This window comes from Agelaius phoeniceus, chromosome 14, assembly GCF_051311805.1.
Source record: "Agelaius phoeniceus isolate bAgePho1 chromosome 14, bAgePho1.hap1, whole genome shotgun sequence".
In the NCBI taxonomy this organism is placed as follows: domain Eukaryota; kingdom Metazoa; phylum Chordata; class Aves; order Passeriformes; family Icteridae; genus Agelaius; species Agelaius phoeniceus.
In genome coordinates, this window is record NC_135278.1 from 16,823,739 (window position 1) to 16,842,534 (window position 18,796).

The following is an 18,796-nucleotide window of genomic DNA, read 5'->3' on the forward strand; positions in this document are numbered from 1 at the left end:
CTTTGGATAACAAAGACACAAGAGACACAAAGTGTCCCTGGAGAACCTTTGTGACATGACACAGGGGACAGGCACTAATTCCCTCTAGAAGTTCACAGAAAACTACTGTTTCTCATAAAGTCAATTCCATTGGCATGTCCATATCTGCATGAGTCCAGAGGAAAGAATCTGAAACCAAACTGAAGTGAAACTTTGCCTGCTCTGCCCCAAATTCAGTGTGTTCACAAAGCAAACACAGCAGCAGATGTAAAAGCTTATCTGGATTTTCCTCAAGAATGAGATATTATTATATTCACTTGTACTTAACACCAGACTATTGCTACATCATCAGAAAGGAAGAGTCAGAACAGTTTTGTACCAAGAAGGAAGCAAAGGAAGCTGTTAAGGGCCAGTAAAGTTTTGCTTTTTTTTGTCAGCTCAGGAGAGCAGGAGGCTCCCAATGACCTTCCTTGTTCCACAACTTCAACTGATGGAGACAGAAACCTCCCATCTGTACCTCACCATATTGGGATGTACATTACAGTGATATAAAAGTTTAATTTTCTCTCCTAAACCATCCCTGCTTAAACCAATAAAGAAGGAAGAGCGCTCCTGCTCACTGGAGTGTCGTCAGCAGCTCCAAAAGGTTGTGGTGTTTATGCAGGATTCATTTGGGATGCAAGGATGTGACTTCCAAATGTCTTTGACTCATTCCATCAATATGCATGTGTGCCATTTATAACAGTAGCCTTGATGAGAACACACAGTGTAACTGGCTGCAAGAAACGCTTAAGAGGTTTACATTAAAGCAGAATATAGAACAGTGGTTAGAAATCACAGGCCAGGTGACACCTTCCCCTGATAAGCTGGTGATAAAAGCTGCAGGCTGTGATCTATAGGCTCTGGCTTTGCCTCTTTACTCCACAGCCCCAGCAGCATTCTTCAGACACAGCTCACTCTGTGCAAGACACAGTCCTGAGGGCAGAACACCTTTAAAAATTGTGATTAATCTCAAAAATATTATGGTTGCCTCCTAGATTGTTCACTCACAAAGAAAAGACAATTTTTAAAAAAAGTTTTGTATTAGAATGTTTGCAATACAAACCTTTCAAAAGTGTAATTACTTTTTGGTTTGACAGATTAATTTGCTCCATACAGTAAAATACCCTCTTTGTTGTAGAAGTTATACATTTTAGCAAAAAAACCCTAAAATGCAGCAACCAGTGATCTGAAATAGAAAGTTCAGGCCATCTGAAGAACTCCTGTCATCACAGAATGATTTTCTGATAAGAATATTTATAATACTTCTAGACACCTCTACTGCTAACTTGAAATACACTGCTGTAACAGATCAGAAAACTGCATGTGCTGGTTATTAAATAAAAAATAATTAAGCCAAAGGGATTCTGAGAATATAAGAAAAAATTACATGGGTAAGAATCTACAGAGGAAAACAAGCAAGCAAAATTTTAATTTTAATTATTAAATTTACTTTTTTCCCCCAGATATTTGAAGCCAAGGAAGGTTGAACTGCCAAAATTGTACTACTTCAATGGCTCTGATAACACTGTGATTTATTAATCTCTGGTCACATACAGGTACCTGGCCTCACATGAAGTCCTAGAAAGACACAAAGACACCCATAAAATCCAGAAACACAAGTTCTGTAGCATGACTGTATGCAGAGTAGTTACCTAAGCCCAATTCTTGCTCACAAATTATCTGCTCAATCACCTAATTATGTAGGTCTGCACTTTAAATCACCATACAAATACAGCTCAAGGAGCAGATGAAAGGTACTGACAAAAGATGGTAGCAAATAACATTTCTATTCCATGGAGCACAATTATTCCAGAATGTTTCCATCAACACAGAACTGCATCCACCCTTTACACAGCCCAGCAGGATCAAGCTGCTGAGGCCATTCCTCTGGCAGTACTTTAAGGACTGTTCTGGAGAAGAGAAATGGAATCTATCACAGAGACAAACAGGAATACCCAACAACCTGCACTAAACCACAACTTCATAGTAGCACACATGTAAAAAGCAGAACTTGTCCAGCACCAAAGAAAGCAGGTAAGACCCTGCACTGCTATTTAAGGGACTGATGTACAACAAATATATCACTCAGACAAACTGGCCTCACCAGGCAAAGCTGCTTTTTTAAACAGAGCTAATGTTTACTTCAGACCTACAGGTTACCACATTAAACCCACATTGAGCAGATGGAAAGGCTGCTTGCCAGCAAAAGCAAAGATGAAAAAAAAAAAACCCTCAGCCTTTTAAAAGGCAGTTGAACTGTTGGAAACAACTGAAATGAAAACCACCCACCCTCTGCACCCAAAAGCACCAAGCACCAGCTCTGTGCCAGAGCCACGGGCCAGGGACACCTCAGGAGCCAGGGCAGGGACTGCACTGCCACCCAAGGGGATCTTGCTTTATCCTGGAATAATCTGGCCTTTTTTGTTTTACTTGCTTTCTAAGGCTTAAGGAGTGGAGAACATATGGCTGCTGGTTGGGATGTCAGAATGTAGCAGTGGCACAGTGAAACAGAGCTGCATGGGATCTCCTCTGCTGCTCAGTTCATAGGAGCTGGAACCTTCAGTCTAGAGAGAGCTACAAAATCATGTCATGATTTCACAGCAATTGCCCTGTTTGTATAAAAGTCTGTGATGTAGAAAGGTTTGTTTTAAATCTAATTGTAAACTGGACACATGGCACCATTCTCTTTCAGAACAATCCAGTTCATTATTAAATATACACCTGTGAATTGTAAATGAATTCTCAGCATTAATTAGTAACACAAATTGACAACATGGATCTTCCTGCAGCTTCAGGGAAGACTCACATACAAAATTTTTTAACCTACTCAAATGCACAGTCACCCTTTTGGACAGATATCCCTGAGTCTCCTCTGTCAGATTTAAAAAGGGGCAGCTACATATGGGTTAAATTATGGCTTTCTCATTTCCTAGCACTTATTAACTTACAGCAGCCACCACATCCAGCAGCTACTACAAGCTGCATCTGTAATACAATGAAAAATGTTGCAAAGCAGTGTCCTGGTGAGTGACACCTCTTAATGACAATTTTTGGGATGTGTCTGGCTGAGTGAGGCTTACCTGCAGAAGCACTGTGGGATCTCTCCTTGCCCATACAGAGGGAACAAGAACGGGGTGTTGCCATAGCGGCCAAGGCACTGCAGGAATTTTTTTGTTGCCTGAAGCCCTTCCAGAGTGCTGCTGTCAGTCTCTGCCACCATTGCAATGGAGTGAAGGATGAAGTGCTGCAAGCTGGGGGTCAGCTTCCTTGTCTGGAGGAACTCAGCAAACGTGCTGCTCTCGTAGGCTGGGGGAAAAGCACACGAGGCACTGAGGGCTTGTGATCCCAGTAAACAAAAGCAAGGGAGTTTTTCAACAAACACCTCGCTGAAAATGGATCATCCAATCAATGAAAGTTAGAAGAACTACTCCCAGAAAGTGAGTTCTCAGAAAACAGAAACAGCACTCCATTAAAATATTTCAAAATATCACAAACCCACTTTATGGGTCTCCAATGGCATCACCTATTCATTGCTAGACTTGATCCAACTCCATTTCCCAGCCCTGAGAGAAAAGTGAGAAACTGTGGACTAAAATCCACTGAAGTGCCATGGGATGCTGCGTCCTGTAAAATACCCAAAATATGACCCAGATTACACCACTCCAGAACAGGAGTGCTGCATCCCCACTGCAGTGCTAGACTGGGTATCTGTGCTCAGAGAAGCCCTCACACAGTGCCACAATCCAGAGATTGTGATGAGAAGGTGCAATATTTATTTCAATTTGATGACTTGCTGCAACAAACAAATGGGGATGAGACAGAGAGTAGAAAGGGATCAAGGACTCCATCTTCCCTTTAAAATAATATTATTGCTGGCACATTTTGAAATTCAAGGAAACACAAGTCTTCTGGGAGATGTTTAAAGCATGTTGGCATTGATACATCTCTGAAAAACTTTAGTCATCTTCACAATGAAAAGATTTTTTGCCAGGGCACGATTGTATTTAAGCAATAGCACACTTCCATCCTATTCAGAGATCTGCTCTTCTTTCAGTCCTGGATAAATTCCTAACTAGTTCAGAGCCCAGTGCAGAGCCCAATATTATCAAGCTATATATTCTGTTCAAGATTCAACCACTGCTTTATTACAAGCATCTTACTTGTATCTTGTATCTTACTGTTCTTTGTACAGCCATGCACAAAGTTATAAAATGACAAGGGCTTTTTTTTTGTTTTATCATTCTAAAAAAATTCTCAAGTTTTCCTCACTTCAAACTTCTTATATAATTCCATATTTTACAGAAAAAAAAGCTTTAAAAAAATTCTTCACGCTCTTCCTATTAAAAGTCTGCCTTCCCACGAATGTAATGATCTCATCAAGAGCAATTTTACATTTCTTAAGTTTTTACATTAGCCTAATCTGACTCAAAATATTCTCAATTACTTCTCAGGCTATTTTAAAATGTAGGAACAAAAACTGTTTAACTGTCTCTGTAAGTAAAATAAATCTAATGTTATTTAGGTACATGAATCAATGGATTCATTTAAAATTGATGTGGCATCTCCTTTTTTTACTTAATAAATTTTCTAAATACCACCAATATCCTTGCTCTGAGCACCTCCATTTCTTCCAGCAGCAGCAAACTGAGATCACCTGTAATCAATAAACCACTTCAGCCTAATGAGTTTTTCCCCCTTCAGGATTTTCTGGAGTTCATTACAGACTCTCCTTTTCTTAATCTCACCAGATCTTGATACTGACTGTTCTTCTCCTGCATGTGTTTAATAATTTTCTCTGATGTTTGTACTCTTCTTTCCTCACTATTTCTTTTTGACAGATTTTTTTCTCTTTGCCTTAATTTACTTTTAGACTCCAAGAACTGAGGACACCACTTCATTTTTTTGTACCCTGAGGAGCACAAGCCCAAAGCACCTTCCTCCTGTTGAGCTGATTTCCCTCTTTGACCCGATGCTCGTTATTCTTCACACATTATAGCTCAAATCTCTTCTGATTTCCTCTCATCTAAATAAGCCAACACTTGATAAAAGCACTTTGAACTTGCCCTTTACAACTAAAGAGCATTAAATTACATTTACTTTCATAGTTAAAAAATTCCATTTTCTCCATTTCTGATTTGTTGTAAAGCATTGTAAAGGTTTACCTAGTAATCCAAAAAAACAGACAGAAAATTCAGATACATCACATTCTTTTAAAAAATACCTGGGGGAAGGGAGGAAAACACTTAAAAATGACAAAAAGCATTTTGCAACCTTGCTGTAATATATAATTTTGCTGTTAAAGAAAAATGTAAATAATAAATGATGTGGGAACTAGAAGAGCAAGTGCTTAAGTAGAAGAATTTAACGCTGAAGTGAAAAGGTCACAAAAAGGTCAAAGCATACTTTGAAAATGAATCTGTAAAAATAAACCAGGTGAAAACACAGGAGAGCTCTCAGAACTGTGCCTCCCTGAGGGAAGCCCTCAGAAGGGAGTGGGCCTTGCTCAATGGGACACTACCTTGGTACTCCTCAGGGTGCTGTTCATAGTCCAAACAAAATGTCAGAAACTTCATGAGCATTCTCTTCTCCACCATGGTCAGCTGCCTGCTGTTGAAGACATCTGCTCTAGAACAAGGCACCTGCAAAGTATTTTTTAATAATTTCAAATATTTTCTACACTCTGAATGTAAAAGCATCAAGCAATAACAGTCTGATTAAATAACAAATTACTGTTTTCAATTACAGCTATTTTCTTATATATTTATGTCCCCTAATTTCTATTGAAACTAAAGTTACCAATTTTCTAAAATAAGAATATTCAAAAATCTTTTTTAATTTCCCTTCAACTTCACTTGCATCTCTAACTGCAGAGAAAATCACTAGAGTTTGTATTAACTGTGCCAATATCTCCTGTTGCTATTATCACACTGACTTCTCTTGTATGTAACAAAGACAAATCAAGTCTAGTCACAATCTTAAAACCTAAAATCTCTGAATTTTCAAGAATTAACTGCCAATCAGTCATGGCCTAAACAGTTAGCCTGAGGTAAGGATTTATGTCAATGTGCTGGACTGCACAACCTTATTTTAGTTCGGTTTGATTTTATTTTCGTATTTCTAGATAACACATACAAACATATTTTCTTCCAGAAATTAAATTAGAATCATAATTAAGGAAAAAAACACTCAAAAACCAATTTAAAGCTTCTTGACTTTGAGGAGATGAGATGAAACACATGCAGCACACGATTTTCTGGTACCTGCTCTACTTTCCCCTCTCGGAAGGCGAGGACGCGCGTGGCGTTTTTGAACTCCGCGTATCTGCTGACGTTGGACTTAATGAGGAGGTCAATTAACAGGCCCCGGGAGTAAAGCAACTGCACAGGGAGCAGAGAGGAACTGGTGGGTGAAGAGATCAATGAAGTACCCAACAAAATCCTCACCAGCTGCTCCCCAAATCCCCTGAAGCAAGAGGCACCTTTGCAAAGGTCAATTCCATGCCTCCCAATTTAAGATTCTGTCATATATAATTTAATTATCTTTCTAGAAGCTACAAATATATGATGAAATACAGGAGGGCCAGAAATGTAACTATGAACAGAAAATGTTTGTCTGGACTGAAAAGTCTCGTGGTCCTGAGGAACAGACTTTGCAAGATCACACAGGAGCTTTCTGGATAAAGGTTTCCTGGGACACAAACAGGGACACTACAGGGACGCTGATGTTCCCCAGCACAAACTCCTGGCCTTGCCCTGCTGACCACTCTTGTGTCTGAATTTCTGGGATTTGCTGCAGTTAACACCATGTCCCACAGTGGGACAGCCAGAGTATAAAAAGGACACAAAATAGCATTATCTGCTTAACCACCACCCACTGACTGGTGTTCAAGATGTCATTGCAAGGATGCTAGGAAGTGGGATCCATATTTGGAACATGAAGTTTGCAATAATGATTTTGCAGTGTCTTCACAAGAATTGAATGAATTCGTGAAGAGAGTTTCTTTTTTGGTTTCCAAAGGTTTGAAAAATCTTTTTAGGCATAATATGTAAAGTGAAGCATTCAACTTTGAAAAAAATTCCCTGTGCTGTAAAAAACAATTTTTCTCTTTTTAAAAAGATAAAAAATCTGCATGCAGATTGCTTTTTCTTGTTTAAAAATACAATTGTTAAATGGCACTATTTAAAATGAGACATTTTGCCTGTACTACGCAAGTGCTATATTTCATGACATTTATTTCAAGAACACTTAAGGTCACATATTAAATGACTCATATTTGTTTTAGTGGTAACAATTCTAAATTCTCAAGAGTGGTTATTTTGCCTCAAAGGTGCTGCCTCAACGTGAAGGATTTTAAAACAAATGTCAGCATTTTAAGCAAAGTAAATGTACTTACACAAAAAAACGTCATTCCATTCCTACCTTAGAAACTAAATCAATATTAAACCTTCTGCCTTCTCTAACAATTTGGGAATAGGTGATTTTCTTTGGTTCTTGAGCAGCATTTTCAGAGGGTGCAGCTTCTGTCTCTGCCGGTTGCGGAGCGGAGTCGCCTGCGGCCGTGCTGGGAGCAGCTCCAGGGCCAGGGGCTGCTCCTGCCCCATCCCCTGCAGCTGCCCTGGCTGCCAAAGAGCAGCTCTGGGGCTCCTCTCCAGGGCTCTCCACTGCTGGAATCTCTGTCTCCAACCCTGGGGAACCCCCCTCTGCTGCTGGACTGTGCTGTGATCCCTGAGGAATCCCCTCTGCTGCTGGGCTCTGCTGTGATCCCAGAGGAATCCCCTCTGCTGCTGGACTCTGCTGTGCTCCCAGAGGAATCCCCTCTGCTGCTGGACTCTGCTGTGACACCAGAGGAATCCCCTCTGCTGCTGGGCTGTGCTGTGATCCCAGAGGAATCCCCTCTGCTGCTGGACTCTGCTGTGATCCCAGAGGAATCCCCTCTGCTGCTGGACTCTGCTGTGATCCCTGAGGAATCCCCTCTGCTGCTGGGCTCTGCTGTGACACCAGAGGAATCCCCTCTGCTGCTGGACCCTGCTGTGATCCCAGAGGAATCCCTTCTGCTGCTGGACTCTGCTGTGACACCAGAGGAGTCCCCTCTGCTGCTGGACTCTGCTGTGACACCAGAGGAGTCCCCTCTGCTGCTGGACTCTGCTGTGACACCAGAGGAGTCCCCTCTGCTGCTGGACCCTGCTGTGACACCAGAGGAATCCCCTCTGCTGCTGGACTCTGCTGTGATCCCTGAGGAATCCCCTCTGCTGCTGGGCTCTGCTGTGACACCAGAGGAATCCCCTCTGCTGCTGGACTCTCCTGTGCTCCCAGAGGAATCCCCTCTGCTGCTGGACTCTCCTGTGCTCCCAGAGGAATCCCCTCTGCTGCTGGACTCTCCTTCTCTGGGCCTGGGGACTCCCCCTGGGCAGCAGGGGCTCCAAACACAGGCAGCTTTGGCAGTGCACCAGCTTCTTCAACACCTTCAGCTGAATCCTGACTGATTAAAAACACAGAGGGGAAAAAGAGGGGGGAAAAGTCTTTTTGAAGAGTCTTAAAAACTTGTTTGAAGTTTTGAATTAGTGCCAGAGCAGAAACCTCAAGTATTTCTAGGAAAAGCATTAGAATTTCTTTATCCTGGCCCATTCAGGTATTCCACCCACTAACAAACTCTGGCTGCAAAGCTATCATTCAAGAGACTATTTTTATTAAGGAGAAAAAAAACCAACAAAAATTTAAGGTTTTACTTTACATATACTCAAAGGATAGAAGGATCTCAAAATGAAAATCAAGGCCCTCATGGTGAAACAATACACAGCTACATCAACCACAGAAATGGACTATTTTGAAATAAAACCAGTAACTTGATCAGGTGTTCCCTAGGGATTAAAACCCATGAAATTGAAAAGCAAATATGCATTAAGGCCATGAAGCTGGGATACTGTCCTGAAGAAAACAGACAAGCTTTACACAACCAAGCTCCTCAGCAGCCATGATCCCAGCAGGGTCATTGAGGACCAGACACTTGGATGCAAAGCTGAAGTAAAACTTCCAAATTCCTGTTGACCCTCTGCCCTTCCATTCCAATGAGTCCTTCAAGCAGCAATGCTGTCATGCAAGTGCTGCAAATCCATGCACAGGGCACGAAGGCAGCCACTCACAGGAGGGACATTCCCACATTACATTCACTCTGCACAGTTCATTTCCTGCCCACAACATTTCTTTAAAATTCCCCTTATAAAGCAGCCCTCCATTTTTAATCTCATCTTCTTGTTTTATGTTGAACTTCAGTGACACCTGCCTTAGGAAGCAGGACTTTTGAACTTGGTTTAGTTTACACTACCACTGAGATGAATCAAATCAGTGTCATTGCAAGTGAAAGGAGTTCAGCAAGAATTCCAAACTATCTTTTAATCTTTATACCACAAGCCATTAATGCACTGAATAAACTATTTAATCTTGCCTGAAAACTAATGAACTATGATTTTAAAGGTGACCTGCAAACACAGAGTATTAACAGGATGGTTAAAATTCCCAGAGCAGCAAGGAATTGCTCAGCATCACCACCAAAATGCTCCCTCACACACCTGCAGCCTTGCAGATGGGAGCAGGAGCAGGATTTCTGTTCAAAAAGGAACAAAAACCTGGGATCCTTTAAAAATTGCCCCTCATTTATGAACTGCTGGAGCTCACATGGACTCATGAAAAGTCTGGAAGTGCTCTCCCAGCTTGGGCACAGTCACCAGGAAGCACTTAACTCATGACTGGGGTAAAATATTGCCCTGGGAAATACAGAACTGCTATAAGGAAGCACTAATGAGACAAGGCTGTTTCTGTACATTAATTATGTCTTTTTGCTTCAGATTGCCAGCATTAAGTAACTATAAAATATCAAAGAGATAAGTACTTTGTCAAATGTTGTTCAAAAAAGTAATCTCTGCTACAAAGAAAAATGAAAGTCAATTAAATTTTAGGGTTCTATTTAGATTTTGGGTTTGTTTTAGGATTTTGGAACATAGTGTTTGTGAAAACTGCAAAAGCTCTTACCAGTAATTCAGTAACTAAGAATGAAGCTTTCATTTAAGTCATCCTTTATAAAACAAAATTTCAGAATAAGGTTTTGTTTCTAACTTCTCCCAATCTCAATGAACAGTTCATCTTATTTTAAACATACTTGATTATTACTTTTTAAAATCAAAATAAACTTGGATTCATATCATAATACACTGTATTTTTCTGTATCACTCTGAAAAGCAGTAACAGAAATATTTACATATTTTAAATCTCTATTCACTTTCCATTAAAGAATGGGTAAATCTCCATGATTTGCAGTTCCACAGTTTTTATAATGAGAGCCCAAAAACTGTATATAATCTAAATTCATGACATCCTTCCTATAGGACCAAATATCCCTGAATAATGTAAGAACTGTCTATAAAAATGACTCAAATTGAACTTCTGTACAGACAATTCTTCTCCTAATTCAGAAAAAAATAATACATCTGCAGACAAATTGTTGTGTAAATTTAGAATATTATCTTCCACCATTCATCAATTAATGGTACTAACAAAGGAATATCTTAAAATGAATGTGTCTTATTAATGCCTTGTAACAGCAACCCCTTCAGATAGGTCAAATGAAAAATTGCCAACCAGCTGGTTAATTTATTCAGCACAGGTGTTCACTATTTATTTTTCAGCCATTTGCCTTTTTTCAATCCAGCTTGTTGTAGACACAGTATTCTCTCCCTTTGATGGATGCACTTTGTTCTAAGGCCATTCATTTCAGATTTGCACTGTGTATATTATACTGCTACCCAGCTGTTTATTCTTTCAAAATAAATGTTTAATGGTTACTTCATAGGAGTTACAAAAGTTAAGCAAAAGCAACAGAATCTAGGCAGAACATGTAAATTCTCAGAAATGCAGTAATTGACTCTCAGAAAGTTTCAAGTTCTTTTGGAGAACTTTTTCTTTGCCAGGTTTATTAATCTTCTCCTTGTTCCTTGGGGAAAATGGGGTTTTTTTGGTGATGACCAGGACAGACAGCACTGTACTGAGCTAAGTTGAATGCTTAAAAGCTTAATTTTACCCAAGTATAATCTCACTTCTAAGTGTGAAATCTCAGTGAAATCTCAGGGACTCATTTGGGAGCCAGCTATCAGTCAAAAATTGTACACAAATTTAAAAGACTACAAAACCTTTCCATCCGATTTAATCCTGGTTCTGAACATTATTTATTATGACAACAGGATGACAATTAAAATATCCAAGTGCTATTGCTTTAAAATAAGCATTACATTTTACTTGCAATCCAGTCAAGCACCATTACTGTGCAGCACTGAACCTTGGAAGAGTCTCAGTCTGTGACCTTCAGATTGTATTTATGCAATTCACACCTTTTTTCCCCTACTTATGGTGTTTACAGACAGAAATCTGTATTTCTTTACGAGGATGTGTCATCTTTATGAGGATGTTTCATTTAGCTACCTATGGCATTTTCTAAGGGATTCAAGGTTAAATTTACAGAACTATCTCAAAGAATTTCCTCTCAGGAATTCTGGAGAATGTTCAGTTCAGTACAAAATCCAGAAGATAAAAAATAATGAATAAATAAATACACAGTTCAGTTAGTTAAATTTATACTCAGTGGATTTAACTTCAGTAAGTTAAATTCATTGCATATAAAAAGGACAAAGGACAAATATTACTTTATCATTTCACCACAAGTATTTCATGGTTATAGAACTGCTGTCCATTTGTGTTGCTGTTCTTTTGTATGTGGTTCATTTTACATGGATTTAGGGGTTTAATTTTTGACTATGAGAACAGCAGCTTTTAGGCAAATTAAGAATGGGAAAACCTAATTGATGGCAGTGCACAACTGCCTACTACTGCTAATATCTAAATGCAACACTTCTGTTTTCTGCTCAGAAGTAAATCACAAACTCACAAAGTTGGCCAACAAATTCCACTGCACCCAGAGAGGTCATTTAGGAAGGATCAGGTTGTTTCAGTGAATTGATTTCAACAAAGCACAAGGACATGAGATCATTTCAGAGGCCAGGGCTGCTTTTTGAGACAATGTGTAATATGGCACATGGTGAAACACTTAAAACCAAAGCACAATATGAGCATTTACCCTGGGCATACAAAATTGCTCATGAATTTCTACTTTTCTACTTACTCTCCAAAACAGAAATCTTCTACATGTTGAATAGTTTTATCCTTGCTGCTAAGAGGAATTGCTTCTTCATCCTCAAGGATCAGTTTTCTCCAGTCCTCACATTCATCACTGAGATCTGTCTTTTGCTTAAAAGAACAAGTATAAAATTACATATTGTACTGTGCAAGCTGTTCTTGAACTATAAATCTCTCTAGACACAAATAATATGTACCATCTAATATAAGGGGAAAAAACCCTGTTAACTGTCCTAATGTTTTTTTCTATTTATGTTTTTTGAGTTAAAACAGTTACAGCCGGTTACTTTATCACACCATGCCAACATTTGTACTACAGCACTGGCTCTATTAATCTGAAATACAGTGTAAAATGAAATAAAGGCTTTAGTAGAGAGCTGAATGTAACTTGGAATACAATCTCCTAAAAGACAGGTTTGCCACAGCCAGGGTAGTTCCAGATTCTGTGATAAAACTCTTTGAATGGAAACCATATGGAAAAAGCTGGTGATCTGGGGGATTGGATTAATCTGTGCACACAGGAATCTCTAAATCATCCAACACAGCTCACAGAACATGAAGCTCTGGCACTGAGCAAGTGCCCTGCTTATGCCAGGAGGCAGCACAGTGTAAAGAGCAGGGCTGAGGCTGAGCTGAGGAACTTCCATCTTCTACGGCCCAACAGGCTCTGAGCACTTCTGTAAATAACGGAGCAGCACTTGCTAATGCAGGCCTGGTGCTCCATCTCCTCAATAAATATCCTCCCTGGAAGATTCCTAGTGGACTGCCATGAATCAGATAAACTTTGGTCATTGAAAAATACACTATCAGCATTCATCTTTTTGTCCTGGTTACAGGACATTTCAATGGAAGGATCCAGCACCCACTTTTCTGCCTCTAAGGAAGAATCATCTGAATACAAACGAGACAAACAAAAGGGCTGAAACATCAGAGAGAGGAAAATAATCCAAGAGGAAATAAAAAGACCAGATTATCATAAAGGAACTGAAACAATGGTGCAGTTGCTTCTCTTTAAGCTCAAGAAGGCAGAAGTGTGGCTGAGCACCAGGCTGGTCTCAATCAGACTGACAAGGCAGCACATCAGAGCTGCCAGGCCAGATGGGTGAGGCCCAACCAGCAAAGCTGGGAGCTACAAACCTCTTTGATCTGTCAAATTACCAAAGAGCAAAAGCAAGGAGGTGATTTGTCTTGAAATAAATCATGCAAACAACAGAGATTCAATGGTAAGGAGGCCTAAAAGAAACAATTTGGGAAATTTTTACCTGATTTTCTTTAATCCAGGACAATAATCCTGAAAAACTAAAGCTGGCCCAGTTTCCACCATAGTAATTTCTCCTGTAAAGAAAAAAACAAAAGGAAAACCTGTTGGACAGGTAAAACAACTTTCCCAGATTTAAAGAAAAAAACAACCAAGTATGATACATTCAAAACATTTCACATGGCAAGATTTTTCAGATGCAGAATAGATAAAAATCAGTATTCTGCAACTCTTAATGAAACGCAAAATTTCCATTTTCCTTCTTGCATGCATCTCTGACCAAACACACTATAGTTCAAAATCAAATTATTTGCAGGGTAAATGGATAATGCTGAGAACAACACATGTGATGGTGTGAAGAAAAGGAAAATAGAGATAATACTGCTTTTTGGCCAACACTGGCTCTCTTATCCACTATGTCAAATACAGCAAAGTGCAGTTTATTGTTTACCTACTGCTTACACAACAGATTTTGCCTATTACAGACTGTGAAGCTGCTCTGGCAAAACACTTATTGAACTGCATGTACTGCAGGTGGAGCCAAAGGAACTGATTTGTACCAAGTGATCATCCCTCCCTGAGCACTTCCCAGTTTCTATTTGCCACCTTCTTGCTTGCAAAAAGATTATTTACTGCTTTTAAATCACAGAAAATTAATAGTTCTGCTGTTGAGAAAAGAAAGTCTCTGCTCTCTCTTTTTAGAATTTCTCTACCAATATTTCTCTAAACATCTGTTGGATTAGTTGGCTTTTGTTGTCATGCATAGCACATCTTAAATACTTAACAACTCTGAGAAGAAAAATAATAGAGTAATTACATTTTAAAAAGTCACCAGTTCTTGCAAAATTAAAGTTATTTCAGGATTTAACTCTATTTTCTGGCAATGTGTACTGGCACTTCAGAAGCCTCAAAGATACCAAAAATACCCTCCTGAACAGATAGCTATAGGGAGGAAGATAGGGTTTGCATTTTAAAGAATAATGTGAAGGCTGTTAAATCAATCTTATCATAACCTCCTCCACTTTTAAATTGTAGAGATCAGTGTGATACCAGTGAAAAGCTAAATTCAGGTTAGATTCTCCTGACTAGATTTACAATGGGCTGCTTTTGACAGGGCTTATCTGCACTGACAGAGACTTCACAGGAGTGTCAGCCCCGCTCAGCACCAGGGGCTGCCGCTCTGGACCTCGCTGCTTACTTAGCATATGAAGGACAGATGTCTGCTGAGCACTGCCTAATTGCTCCTGACTACAAACTGACCTGAAAAAGTCTTTCAGCTCCTGCAAGGCAAGAGTGAAGAACATAAATAGGACATCTTTGCAAAGACAACAGAACGCAGCATTCACTGAATAAAGGTGGTTCCAAGCAGGGATGGTGGTGTGGCAGGCCTGGCACTGCAGTGTGGGCAGCGCTGAGCAGCTCAGCTCCTCCTGCAGATTGGTACCACACAGAGCACAGTAATGGGGATTCAACGTATGCCCTGAGCAGCACAGCCCCTCCTGCAGATTGGTACCACACAGCAATGGGGACTCAATCTATGCCCTGAGCAGCCCAGCTCCTCCTGCAGATTGGTACCACACAGAGCACAGCAATGGGGACTCAATGTATGCCCTGAGCAGCTCAGCTCCTCCTGCAGATTGGTACCACACAGCAATGGGGACTCAATCTATGCCCTGAGCAGCACAGCTCCTCCTGCAGATTGGTACCACACAGAGCACAGTAATGGGGATTCAATGTATGCCTTGAGCAGCACAGCTCCTCCTGCAGATTGGTACCACACAGAACAGAGCAATGGGGACTCAATCTATGCCCTGAGCAGCACAGCCCCTCCTGCAGATTGGTACCACACAGAACACACAGCAATGGGGACTCAATCTATGCCCTGAGCAGCACAGCTCCTCCTGCAGATGGAATCCCCATTGCTTTAAGTTCTGTGTGGTACCAATCTATGCACTGAGCAGCACAGCTCCTCCTGCAGATTGGTACCACACAGCAATGGGGATTCAATGTATGCCCTGAGCAGCACAGCTCCTCCTGCAGATTGAATCCCCATTGATTTGAGTTCTGTGTGGTACCAATCCATGCCCTGAGCAGCCCAGCTCCTCCTGCAGGTTGAATCCCCATTGCTTTGAGTTCTGTGTGGTACCAATCTGTGCCCTGAGCAGCACAGCTCCTCCTGCAGATGGAATCCCCATTGCTTTGAGTTCTGAGTGGTACCAATCTGTGCCCTGAGCAGCACAGCTCCTCCTGCAGGTTGAATCCCCATTGCTTTGAGTTCTGTGTGGTACCAATCCGTGCCCTGAGCAGCACAGCTCCTCCTGCAGATGCTCCCAAGCAGGAACTCCAACCCTCTGCAACAGGAGCTCATCCTGACTCTGTGTGACTGACATGGTGAGCTCCACAGCTACTGCTGTTTAGAACCATCCAGAACACAAAGCAATGAGGATTAAATCTATGAAATGCCCCATTCTGTCAGATTTCAATCTCTAAAAGACACTGACAGTTGCATGGGATGGTAACTTCAGGCTTTGTTTAAGCTGTCAATGGTGCAAGGTAATTTTTTCATGTTTCTTCAGATTCTACAGAATAAAAAATTCAATAACCATGTATTAGCTATCATTTCTGGGATTTCCAAAAACCATGGCCATGAAGATTTCTTTTCAGGAAAGTGCTGCTCTGGTTGCAAGTTTCTTGAATATGGAATACAATATATAGCTGTTGGAGCAAGCAATGCCACAATCACAGAAATCCCAGAAAAAAACTGCCTAAAATTAGCAGTGGGTTCCTTGATTCTCCACCTATATTAAGTCATGCATATTTAGACTATTTAAAGTTCAAACAGTCAGTAAGAGAAATTAACATTATTTTCACAGAAAGTTACACAAGTTTGTGAGCTGTCAGACATCTTTCATGTGAACACTCCTCTGTTCATCAGCTTGGTTTTCCTTCGAAATTATTTGTTTTACCCAGTTTTGAGGCAACCTAAAGTGTTCAACAAAGCACTGCATGACCCTGGTGTGGAGCTCCATCCATTGTGAGGAGCTGGCACAGCCCTCTCCAAAGGAAAATGAACCACAGCTGTGCCTCCTTTCCTGGTGTCTGAGCACCCTCCCCAAGTGTGTAATGCCACCTCAAATATTCATCTCCTCAAGTAGCAACTTCCAGATTTTTTTTTTTATCCTGGAATTTTAATTAGTTTCCCTGCACTACATGATGAATCAGGATTGCTTAATTTTCTCATCTGAAAACACTACAGAAGGAAGACAGAGCAGACATGATTACTGACATAATGAGCAAAGTTTATAGCAAGTCTTGAAGAGGAATTCTGAGAAGAGCTGACTAATGGTTTTACAATTAGGACTCCTTTGTAACCAAGTATTTCTGTTAGAATTGCCCTGAAGATGAACTGAGGAATTCCTTTAAGTACTGGTCAAGATCAAAGCCTAATTAAAGCTAAAATATTGTCCCAAAATCTCCAGGCCTAAGCTCCCCTCTTGCTATATTAGCAAACTACAAAGATGGATTTTCTCTCCCTTTTTTAGGGTTATAATCCAATTATTCTCTAACTAAGAACAGGAATCATTTTGAAGGTGCAACAGCACAGGTGGAAAATACTTTTTCTACCAAGTTGGAGCACAGATGTTTTCCTTCCCTACCATACATTCTTTCCTAAATTGTATTTGCTCAACTCCTCCCATGTTACCTGGATTTCACCTGAATTACAACACTGCTCCTTTCCCTTCATAATTTTCAAATCTCTAATCTGCAGTTCAGTGCTAAAAGCAGAAAAAAGTTTCACAAACTTTTGGAAATGTAGCTAAAGTACAATTTTACCTCTGCAAATACCTTTCTCTTCTCCTATGTTACCTTTTCACTTTTTACTTCAGTTACCAGGACTGAAATAATTGGCAAATTTCAATTGTGAACACTGAAATCACAAAGTTTTTCTGATTGATTACCAACCTGAACCAAGACAATATCTCATGTGCCCTTCTGCAGACAGATGCAATTTTAGAACCTGGCCACTTGTGCAAGCAGGAGATTCCCACTGAGAAGCCAAGAGCTGCAGAACATTTGCTGCCTGTTGGGGAGCTGGCCCTTCATGGCACAGCCCCCAGGGTGACACTCAGAGCTGCTGCTCCTGCTGCACAGAAGCTGCTGATGCCTCAGGATTTCCCCCAGAGCTGCCTCAATGTGACTGTCCTGGCCCTGATCTTCCAGAAGAAGTCCTGAGCCATCAGAGCAGCTGTCTTTTGCACAGGAAGTTACTGCCACATCGATTTCAAGGATCTGAGCACAAAATGATTTCTGTTTCAAACCCATAAAGTTTCCTGTGCCACCTATTAGTGCACAGACAGATGGATCAGAGATTCCCAGTCTGGCCCAGTGATGGGCTTTAGGAGCTGCCTGGCTTCCAGGAGGGGTTCAACCCAAACAGCTCCTGAGATCCTTCAGCCCAACAAAAGAGTGGGTGATGGTGGCAGTCACTTGTGCTACTATATTATATTTTATTAATTATATTATATTAATTATATACATTATTTATATTATATACATTACATACATTACATTATATTATATACATTACATTATATTACATTACATTATATAATATTATATCCTGGGATATGAACATGACCAAAGGGAATTACCATGGCCCAAGTGAGACCATGTTTTACTCTCTGACACCTTTGCTGTGAGATTGTATCCTAAACCAAAAGAAACAGAAAAAAGGACTTTTTTCAAAAAAGCTCAAAAGGTACCAGAATTAACAATTTTTTTGCCTAGCTCTCCTTATTGAAATTAAATAATTTCTTGGTTTTTCTTGCAAGAAATTGACCTGCTTAGAGAAGCACCTGTTTTGCTCTCTGGCTGCTGTACTCCCACAGCTCCCTCACTTCACATCAGTTAAAGATCTGAAAGAGGGCTGTATGAAGACACAGGGTCTATTAAAACATATATTTCACAAGTTTGGAAAAAAAAAAAAAAAAGTGAGACAAATTGTCTAGCAGGAAGTGGAACAAGCTACAGACAGGGATCTTGGACTGGGGAGGGACAGGAATAAGGCCCAGCACAGTTTTGGATGCTCAAATAGAAAATTTTGGACATAAGGAACACTCAAGTGCTCTACAGGCAAAGTATAGCCAAAAAAATAGGAAAGGTAACAGGGGTCAGGAACTGCCCAGCTTGCTCTGCTTCTCAGAGAAGTTAAAATTCTGCATCTTGATCCTCCTTTGCCTTTGAATTAAATTCTGTGTGGAGAGATAAATAAGTCAATGAGGAAGAATGTAGACAATAAAACTGCAGCCTACAAGTGTTGTATTCCAGATGCTGAAT

General features: G+C 40.4%; 1 protein-coding gene across 1 annotated transcript in view; it reads right to left on the reverse strand.

Moving 5' to 3' along the window:
• CHM (CHM Rab escort protein) overlaps positions 1 to 18,796 on the reverse strand; it is a 53,632-nt gene that overhangs the window by 23,565 nt on the left and 11,271 nt on the right. Inside the window, exons 3-8 of the mRNA XM_054641342.2 lie at positions 13,464 to 13,536; positions 12,188 to 12,312; positions 7,441 to 8,500; positions 6,282 to 6,398; positions 5,540 to 5,660; positions 3,102 to 3,327 (exon numbers count right to left, since the gene is read on the reverse strand). Coding sequence (XP_054497317.2) covers positions 3,102 to 3,327; positions 5,540 to 5,660; positions 6,282 to 6,398; positions 7,441 to 8,500; positions 12,188 to 12,312; positions 13,464 to 13,536 — 1,722 coding nt within the window. The remainder of the gene's footprint in view (positions 1 to 3,101; positions 3,328 to 5,539; positions 5,661 to 6,281; positions 6,399 to 7,440; positions 8,501 to 12,187; positions 12,313 to 13,463; positions 13,537 to 18,796) is intronic.